The sequence below is a fragment of the Hordeum vulgare genome, chromosome 3H, assembly GCF_904849725.1.
Source record: "Hordeum vulgare subsp. vulgare chromosome 3H, MorexV3_pseudomolecules_assembly, whole genome shotgun sequence".
NCBI classification, from domain to species: Eukaryota; Viridiplantae; Streptophyta; class Magnoliopsida; order Poales; family Poaceae; genus Hordeum; species Hordeum vulgare.
Genome location: NC_058520.1, coordinates 535311492 through 535321676, shown reverse-complemented (window position 1 = coordinate 535321676; position 10185 = coordinate 535311492). Strand labels below are relative to the sequence as shown.

The 10185-nt window shown below is 46.5% G+C and overlaps 1 protein-coding gene across 1 annotated transcript; it reads left to right on the top strand.

The window, feature by feature from the left end:
- Positions 1–411: 411 nt before the first annotated feature.
- Positions 412–2788, top strand: LOC123444777 (protein NRT1/ PTR FAMILY 5.10-like). Its single transcript, XM_045121618.1, has 4 exons — positions 412–808; positions 942–1159; positions 1286–1728; positions 1806–2788. The coding sequence occupies exons 1-4, from the start codon at positions 655–657 to the stop codon at positions 2641–2643; spliced, it is 1653 nt and encodes a 550-aa protein (XP_044977553.1). The 5' UTR covers positions 412–654; the 3' UTR covers positions 2644–2788.
- The last annotated feature ends 7397 nt before the right edge of the window (positions 2789–10185 follow it).

Here is a 10185-nt window from a genome sequence, read left to right as displayed (position 1 = left end):
ATACCGTGATCCGATCGCCAACAGTTTGTGTCCGTTGCTTTTCCTCAAAAGTTGTCACAAGTCAGAAGCAAGCCCCTCCTCCATAGCAGCCGCTAGTTACCATCGGTTTGGAATCGGGGCAACGGAAGGTGCATGCGTGCGGTTAGGGGCCGGGGTGCACTTCGGCACTTGCGTACGCGCCCACCCCTTTCGAGCTGGGCAGATCTCAGCCGCCCATCCGATCGGGCAGGGCCCCCGCGCACCCACGCTCGCTCGCGCGTGCCGGGAATCTCCGCGCTCGTGGCCTTCGCATGCCCGCCCGGGCGCGCCACGCCTCGCGTATCAGCGGCAAGACATAAACTCGTGTTACAAGGCACGGCTTAAAATCTCGTACTAGTAGGATTTGAATAATGAGGAGGTAATTTGAAAAGGAGGCTACGGTGTGTTTTATACCCTAAATTTGGACGAAATAACAAAGATGTCAGCAGAAAGGAGGGGCGCCTTTCGGCAAAAAATCGGGCCATAAATGCTGTTCATCGATCCGGGCACTGCTGGTTCGCGATCAGCTGGACACGTCTCGCCTTGCACGCGACGCCTGGCGGTGGCAGGGCACGATCGCCTCCATCGATCGATCAGTCCCGCGCGCCTACATAAAGCGGCGAGCTGACATACACCATGCCTCACCGGAGCCTGCTAGTCTCGCCACGCTTCGAAGACGACGCCGACGCCGCAGCCATGGGGGACGCCGTCGCTGGCGCCGTCGACTACCGCGGCCGGCCGGCCTCCCGCGCCGCCACCGGCGGCTGGAAGTCCTCGGTTTTCGTCATGGGTACGTTTCGTACGCGCGCCCATCTCTTGTGCTAGCACGTGACCGCCGAACCTGTTGGGTGCTCCAGCTCGAGCTCTGACTCCTGACCGATACGTTTGTTTGTTGCTTTTGCTGCTGTTTTGTTGGCATGCAGCAATGGAGATCGCCGAGCGGTTCGCGTACAAGGGCGTGGCGGCGAACCTCATCACGTACCTCACGGGGCCGCTGGGCCAGCCGATGGCGCGCGCGGCGGCGTCCATCGACGCGTGGAAGGGCGTCTCCCAGATGCTGCCGCTGCCGGTGGCCTGCGTCGCCGACGCCTGGCTCGGCCGCTACCGGGCCATCGTCCTCGCCTCCGTCCTCTTCGTCGTGGTCAGTCAGTCGCCACTCCAATCCAGCCACAAGAGTCCATCACAAGTACTCCGTGCTACTCCAGTTTAGATGGGATTGATCTCCAACTCCGTCTTGATCCTTTCGTTCGGTTCAAATTCAATCCAGAGCATGGGCACGCTGTCGCTGTCGTCGGCGTTCCACATCTTCCGGTCCGGCGGGCACGTGGCCGTCTTCTACGTCGCGCTCTACCTGGTGGCGCTGGGCGAGGGCGCGCACAAGCCGTGCGCGCAGGCGTTCGCGGCGGACCAGTTCGACGAGAGGGACCCCAAGGAGAACGTGGCGCGGAGCTCCTTCTTCAACTGGTGGTACTTCGGCATGTGCGCCGGCACCGCCGTCACCACCATGGTCTCCAGCTACGTCCAGGACAACGTCGGCTGGGGCCTCGGCTTCGGCATCCCCTGCATCGTCATCGTCGCCTCCCTCGCCGTCTTCCTCATTGGCACTCCGTCCTACCGCTACTACACCACCAAGGAGCCCAGCCCCGTCGCCCGCGTCGGCAAGGCGCTCCTGGTGCTGATCAAGAGCTGGAGATCAAAACACCGCACCAAGTACGTACGCGTATCCATGGTTGAACCAAACTCTGCTGCTGTATGGCCTCACTCTGACGACGTGACTGTTCGTGCAGCCCGGCGAACGGCAAGGTCGACGGCAAGAGCTCCGACGACCTCGTGGAGGAGGTGAGGAGCGTCTTCCGCCTGCTGCCAATCTGGGCGTGCTGCATAATCTACGCCATCATCTTCTCCCAGACGTCCACCTTCTTCACCAAGCAGGCGGCCACGCTGGACCGCCGGATCGGCCCCAAGTTCAAGGTGCCGCCGGCGGCGCTGCAGACCTTCATCAGCGTCACCATCGTGGCCTTCATCCCGGTGTACGACCGCCTCTTCGTGCCGCTCGCGCGCCGCTACACGGGGCGCCCCACGGGCATCACCATGCTGCAGAGGGTTGGCGCAGGGCTGTCCCTCTCCCTCGTCGCCGTCGTGCTCTCGGCCCTCGTGGAGATGAGGCGGCTCGGCGTCGCCAGGGACGCCGGCCTGGTGGACACCCCCAAGGCGCGGCTCCCGATGACGCTCTGGTGGATGGTGCCGCAGTACGTCCTCATCGGCGTCTCCGACGTGTTCGCCATGATCGGGCTGCAGGAGTTCTTCTACGACCAGGTCCCCGACGCCGTGCGCAGCCTCGGCCTCGCGCTCTTCCTCAGCATCTTCGGCGTGGGCCACCTCCTCAGCAGCTTCCTCATCTCCGTCATCGACAGGGCCACGGCGAGGCGCGGCGCAAGCTGGTTCTCAAACAACCTCAACCGCGCGCACCTTGACTACTTCTACTGGCTGCTCGCCGGACTCTGCGTCGTCGAGCTGGTCGCATTCTTCTTCTTCTCACGAGCTTATGTCTACAAGAGGAAGAACGGCGATGGCGAGGGCAATGGCGATTACAGGGGAGGTGATGCGGATGCTACACTCGTGTAACTAAATTCTGATTGTCATAGAGTGCGAGGTAGAGTGTCATAAATTTTGGGGTTGGAATTTTCTCCAGATGTATAGCCTGACAATATTGTGCATCCAAGAGAACTCTGAATTACGTGACTGAAAAAAAGGTCTTTTCTTAAGTGAACGTCCGAACCTGAATGAATCATTCGATTTTGATCGGCCCTGTTTGGGACGGCTCTGCTCCATCAAAAGCAGCTCCACTTCACCAAATCCACTTTGAAGCAGTTTCATATGAAAGTTGTACCTCTTTCAAAGAAAACGTTTGGATTTTATACATCTCCAGCTTCACGAATGAAAAATATGGTGAAAATGATCTATTTGATTGGATGAGAGGGGAGAAATGAAGGGGTATCCACTTACGGGTGGCAGTGGTGGGTAATTTCGTTCCAACTCCAGCTTCTACAATTTTATGGAGCACCTTCTAGAAAGCTTCATAAAAAACAGAAAGTTGGACCCCAGATTCTAGTTTTTTTGAAGTTGTATATCGTGAAGCTACCCTGTTTGACTTATGTTTTCTAAAACGCAGCTGAATTTTTTGAAGTAGAGCAATCCCAAACAGGCAGCTCATGCCTTCAAGGAGAACTCTGATTCTCATAAAAAAATTACTCAAATGGGGTCTTTTCTTAACCGAATATGAGTGAATCATTCATCATTTATTTAATCTGATAATATTATGCTTCCCAGAGAACTCTGAATTCCATAAAAAAAACACTCATAAGGGATCTCTTTCTTAACTGAGCCCGAATGAATCATTCGATCTTTTTGTAGCCTGACAATATGGGTCATCCAAGCAAACACTGAATCTCGTAAAATAATTCTGTATGGATACAAAAGTTTTACTGCCTCCGTGTTGGAAAAGGTATATAAATTTTGTTTGAAGTCAAACAGTATAGAGTTTAACCAAGTTCGTAGGAAAAACTAACAAAATGTACACTAAATAGATTGCTCAAATTGCCTCATGTTTTGGCATCTTGGTGGATATGGATTGGAATGGAATATTCAAGAGTTTCTATGAAAAAGTTAGAATCAAAGTGCATGTAGGTATCCTATCAAAATCCCATATGAGAGATTGGTGGAGATGAAAAAGAAACTATACATTTTGTTCTTTACCGTGGAAGGATTTGATCAAGATGGAGAGGGACCTGAAGGGGATGATGATGACCCAGACTTGGATGTTGAAGATGATGACAAGGTAGAAGATGATTTTGATCAAAGCAGAGACTATATGGATGGGAATGCTGATGAACATATTGATGAACTTGACAAGGCAAATTTCTCCAAAGAAAAAAGTGTTGGTTCTGGAAAGAAGGTGGAAGTAGCTTCTATCTCTGCAGCTAGTTTCCATCCTGTGATGATGAATGATGAGGTGCATGAACAGTTCATTGTGGAAGCTGAAGCTAAAACCCCTCCTGCTCATGTGAGGGCTCTACTAAAGATGTTGAGGTTCTGCTGAACCAATAGGATATGGATATTGGCTCTCATATGAAATACTGCTCTGCCCAGCTCAGGAAGATTGAGATGGTTGAGTATGAGGGAGAAGATGAAATTAACCTTCCTGAGATGGTGTGCCTCCCTGGAAACCTAGCAGCAAGCTTTGGGTCGGCCAAGAGATCCCTGTTGGAGTCCTTGGAGATGGAGGAGGTGGAAAAGAGGAGGAAAGAGAATTCAGTTCAAGATAAGAAATGGGGGCCTGTGCTCTCCACCAGACCTACCACAAGACAACACGGCGACATTAAGATCATGGAGAAAGCTACTGCGTATTTACAAAAGAAGAATCTGGAAATCCCTGCTTCTTTCCAAGGTAAATCTTTTGCTACTAATGATGCACGAATTCTTGTTGAACACATACCTAAAGTTGATGTCTGTGTGGGAGATAGTAATGTGGAACAAAGTGGGATTATTCAGGATTTGATCCTTAGAGAGAGCCTTAGATGTTTGGAATTTGCAGATTCCAATCCTGAAACTGTTTTACCTGATAATCTTTACACTCCAACACATAAGATTGATGGGGGTTCTCCTCTAGGTGAGGGTGCGGTTCCTACTAGATTAGATGGCGTTGCTGATCTTGGTAGCTCTTGTCCAAACCTGAGAAATGCTAGAAGGCTATGTAAACCTGGTAAAATTCAACGCCTTCAAGAGTTCCTGAGAGTAAATTGTGTGGATTTTGTTTGTTTTTTTGAAACCAAGAAAGAAAATATTGATAGTAATACCTTGAATAGAATTGCGGGAATAAAAAATTTATTTGGCGTCAACTGTCTGCTCATGGTACAGCTGGTGGTGTCCTTGTGGGCATGAATAGTGACATTTATGAGATTATTGGTTTTGTTAACCATGAGTTCTGTGTGATAGATACAGTTAGAAATAAATCTGAGAAATCAGTATGGCAGTTTGTTGCAATTTATGGTAGTGCTTATCATGCCTGCAAGGTAGAATTCATTGCGGAGTTGCATGAGGTGATGGATAAGGCCTCTTACCCCATTATTTTGGGTGGTGACTTTAATTTGATTAGATCTGACTCTGATAAGAGTAGTGGTAATGTGAATCATTCTATTACTTTTCTGTTTAATGACTGGATCAATAAGTGGGGGTTGGTAGAAATCAGTGTTGCAATAGGAAGTACGCGTGGTGTAACAACCAGGAATACCCCATTTATGCCACCATTGATAGAGTTTTTGTTTCCCCTTCTTGGGATGCTTTATTTCCACTATCAGTACTTAGGGCTCTCCCCAGAATTGGGAGTGACCATACCGCCCTACTACTCGATACGCTGGCCCGGAGAGTGACTTCTCCGAAGATGTTTAGGTTTGAAAAATGGTGGCTAGAGCAACCTGGCTTAAAAATATGGTAGAAACCGTGTGGAATACCCCGATTTTTGGTAGAAATGTTATTGATGTGTGGATTGCTAAATCTAAGCGCCTTAGAAAAAAGATTAAGGGCTGGAATATGAATATTGAGGCAACCATTCAGAAGAAGATGAAGGACCTTATTCAGGAGTTCGATTTTTTGGATATCTTTGCTGAATCTGGCCGTACTACAGATGAGGACAATAAAAGTATGCGAGACATTAAAACTGAGTTGGAAAACATTATGAGGAAGGAGGAGATTGCCTTATGGCAGACATCCAGAGATCGTAGGATTAGAGATGGTGATAAGAATAATGCTTATTTCCATGCATTAGCGAACCATAGACATCACAAAAATCATCTATCTGAGCTCGTTGGTGAGCATGGACCTGTTTACACTACGGAGGAAATGCTGGAGGTGGCGACATCCTTTTATAAAGGATTATTTGGCCATGAGGAGAGACATAATATTCATCTTGGTCCTGCCTTTTGGGAGGAAGATGAACTGATTACGGTGACTGAGAACGAGAACCTCCAGAAAAACTTCTGAGAAATAGAAATTAAGGTGGCCATTTTTGGTTCATATGCCAATGGTGCCCTTGGACCTGATGGCATGTATTTCCTCTTTTACCAAACCTTTTGGGAACTAATCAAAACTGACTTCATGGCTATGATAAGGGATTTTGAGGAAAATAAACTAGATATCCATAGACTTAATTTTGCTTTGATCATTTTAATTCCGAAAGAACCTGATGCCAAAACTATGAGGAAATTTAGACCGACCAGTCTTGGTAATTGTGTTGTTAAGATCTTTTCCAAGGTTCTTACTAATAGACTTTCTCCCATTAGTAATAGATTGATATCCCTCATACGTCTCAAACGTATCTATAATTTTTGATGGTTTCACGCTGTTATCTTGTCTTCTTTGGTTGTTTTATGTACCTTTTATATCATTTTTGGGACTAACTTATTAATTCAGTGCCAAGTCCGAGTTCCTGTTTTTTCCGTGTTTTTGACTCCTTTCAGATCTGATTTTGGAACGGAGTCCAAACGGAAGATAAAACCCGAAATGATTTTTTCCCGAACGGAAGAAGACCAGGGGGCTTTTGGGCCAAGCCAGGTGGGCTCCAGGGAGCCCACAAGCACCCACTCCGCCACCAGGGGGAGGCGGTGGTGGGCAGGCTTGTGGCCTCCCTGGCCGCCCCCTGACCTAGGTCTTTGGCCTATAAATTCCTAAATATTCCGCAAAAAATTAGGGGAGCCTTGAAAATACTTTTCCGCCGCCGCAAGCTTCCGCTTTCGCGAGATCTCATCTGAAGACCCTTCCCGGCGCCCTGTCGGAGGGGACTTTGGAGTTGGAGGGCTTCATCATCATCATCATCGCCCCTCCAATGACTCGTGAGTAGTTCACTTCAAACCTACGGGTCCGTAGTTAGTAGCTAGATGGCTTCTTCTCTCTCTTGGATCTTCAATACAAAGTTCTCCATGATCTTCATGGAGATCTATCCGATGTAATCTTCTTTGGCGGTGTGTTTATCGAGATCCGATGAATTGTGGATTTGTGATCAGATTATCTATGATATATATTTGAGTCTTTGCTGATTTCTTATATGCATGATTTGATATCCTTGTAAGTCTCTCCGAGTCTTGGGTTTTGTTTGGCCAACTAGATCTATGATTCTTGCAATGGGAGAGTGCTTGGTTTTGGGTTCTGCCATGTGGTGACCTTTCCCAGTGACAGTAGGGGCAACAAGGCACACATCAAGTAGTTGCCATCAAGGATAAAAAGATGGGGGTTTTATCATTGGTTTGAGATTATCCCTCTACATCATGTCATCTTGCTTAAGGCGTTACTCTGTTCTTATGGACTTAATACACTAGATGCATGCTGGATAGCGGTCGACGTGTGGAGTAATAGTAGTAGATGCAGAAAGTATCGGTCTACTTGTTTCGGACATGATGCCTATAGAAATAATCATTGCATAGATATCGTCACGACTTTGCGCGGTTCTATCAATTGCTCGACAGTAATTTGTTCACTCACCTCGACTTGCTTTCATGAGAGAAGACACTAGTAAACACTATGGCCCCTGAGTCTATTCACATCCATCGTTTACACCTCCACTTTTACTTTGCTTTGTTACTTTGTTGCTTTCAGTTCTCACTTGGCAAACAATCTATAAGGGATTGACAACCCCTTCATAGCGTTGGGTGCAAGCTTTTGTGTTTGTGCAGGATCTTGAGATACTCTTTCGCCGGATTGATACCTTGGTTCTCAAACTGAGAGAAATACTTACCGTCGCTGTGCTACATCACCCTTTCCGCTTCGATGGAACAGCAACACAAGGCTCCAAGGCCACGGGGGAAATCCTTTGCATACTTGCCTAGGAAGTCCCTTAAGGCGTAGCCGTAGCTGAAGGATTCCTGGTGCCGTAGACACAACTATTTCCTGGCACCGTTGCAAGGGATACACAGCAAACATCAGAAGTATTTCTGGCGCCGTTGCTGGGGAGGAGAAATCAAGATCTATCCAAGTAGGTCTCACAAACTCTTCTCTTGCATTTACTTTTGTTGCCAGTTGCCTCTCGTTTTCCTCTCCCCCACTTCACATTTGCCGTTTTCATTCGCCTTTCTCCTTCGCCGTTTTCTCTTGCCCTTGCCGTTTTCCTTTGCCGGTTTCTTGCTTGCTTGTGTGCTTGTTTGTTTGTTGAAGACATCATGTCTGAAAACACCAAATTTTACGACTTCTCGAGCACTAATAATAATGATTTTATTAGTACTCCGATTGCTTCCGCCACTAGTGTGGAATCGTATGGAATCAACGCAGCTTTGCTGAATCTTGTTATGAAAGAGCAATTCTCTGGCCATCCTAATGAAGATGCCGCATCCCATCTCAATACCTTCATTGAACTTTGCGATATGCAAAAGAAAAGAGATGTGGATAATGACGTGATTAAGTTGAAACTTCTTCCTTTCTCGTTGCGAGATCGCGCAAAAAACTTGGTTTTCTTATTTGCCTAAAAATAGTATTGATTCTTGGGATAGGTGCAAACATGCTTACATATCCAAGTATTTTCCGTCGGCTAAGATCATCTCCTTACGTAACGATATCATGAATTTCAAGCAACTTGATCATGAACACGTTGCACAATCTTGGGAGAGGATGAAGCTTATGATTAGAAATTGTCACACTCATGGCTTGAGTTTGTGGATGATTATACAAATCTTTTATGCTGGCTTGAATTTTGCTTCTTGCAATATCTTGGACTCCGCCTCAGGTGGAACGTTCATGAAAATCACGTTAGGAGACGCTACAAAAATCCTAGACAATATCATGACCAACTACTCTCAGTGGCACACTGAAAGGTCGCCTGCTAGCAAAAAGGTGCACGCTATAGAAGAAATTAACTCGCTTAGTGCTAAGATAGACGAGTTGATGAATTTGGTTGCTAGTAGAAACGCTATTGTAGATCCTAATGACATGCTACTATCTTCTTTGATTGAGAGTAGCAACGCTAGTTTGGACGTGAATTTTGTTGGTAGGAACAATTTTGGCAACAACAATGCTTTTAGAGGAAACTATGTTCCTAGGCCTTTTCCTAGTAACTCCTCTAACAATTATGGCAATTCCTACGACAACACTTATGGAAATCACAACAAATTACCCTCTGATCTAGAGAGTAATATCAAAGAGTTCATCAACTCTCAAAAGATTTTCAATGCGTCCATAGAGGAAAAACTACTCAAAATTGACGATTTGGCTAAGAGCGTTGATAGGATGTCTTGTGATATTGATGCTTTAAAAGTTAGATGCGCTCCTCCCAAGATCAACTTGGATGAAACTTTGAAAGCTATGGGTATCTCCATGAATGAGAGCAAGGAAAGAACCGCCCAAATTCGCGCTAGACATGAATGGTTTAAAAGGGTGCGTTCTAGTGATGCAAATCACGAAGATCTTAAAGTGCTTGGTGTGTCTCCTCTTGAATCTTTGTTTTCGCGTGTCAAACCTACTTATGGAGGGGCTGTATATGAATCCACTTTGGTTGAAAAACGCCCCAATGATTCGGAGTCCACCTATCTTGATGATAAAGGTGTGGAGAGTGGAGTAGAGGAAGTCAAAAATTTGGGTAGTAATGAAACTCCCACTTTGGATTTCAAGGAACTCAATTATGATAATTGCTCTTTGTTTGAATGCATTTCTTTGATGCAATCCATTGCAAACTCTCCACATGCTTATAGCCAAAGCAAAGCCTTTACCGCGCATATCGTAGATGCTATGATGAAATCTCTTGAAGAGAAGCTCGAACTAGAAGTCTCTATACCTAGAAAACTTCATGATGAGTGGGAACCTACCATCAAAATCAAGATCGAAAACTATGAGTCAATGCTTTGTGTGATTTGGGTGCTAGTGTTTCCGCGATTCCAAAGTCTTTATGTGATATTCTTGGTTTTCATGAGATTGAAGAGTGTTCTCTTAATTTGCATCTTGCGGATTCTACTGTCAAGAAACCCATGGGGAGGATCGATGATGTTCTTATTGTTGCAAATAAGAACTATGTACCCCTGGATTTCATTGTACTTGACCTAGATTGCAATCCTTCATGTCTCATTATTCTTGGTAGACCTTTCCTAAGGACTATTGGTGCTATTCGATATGAAGAAAGGGAATATTAGATTT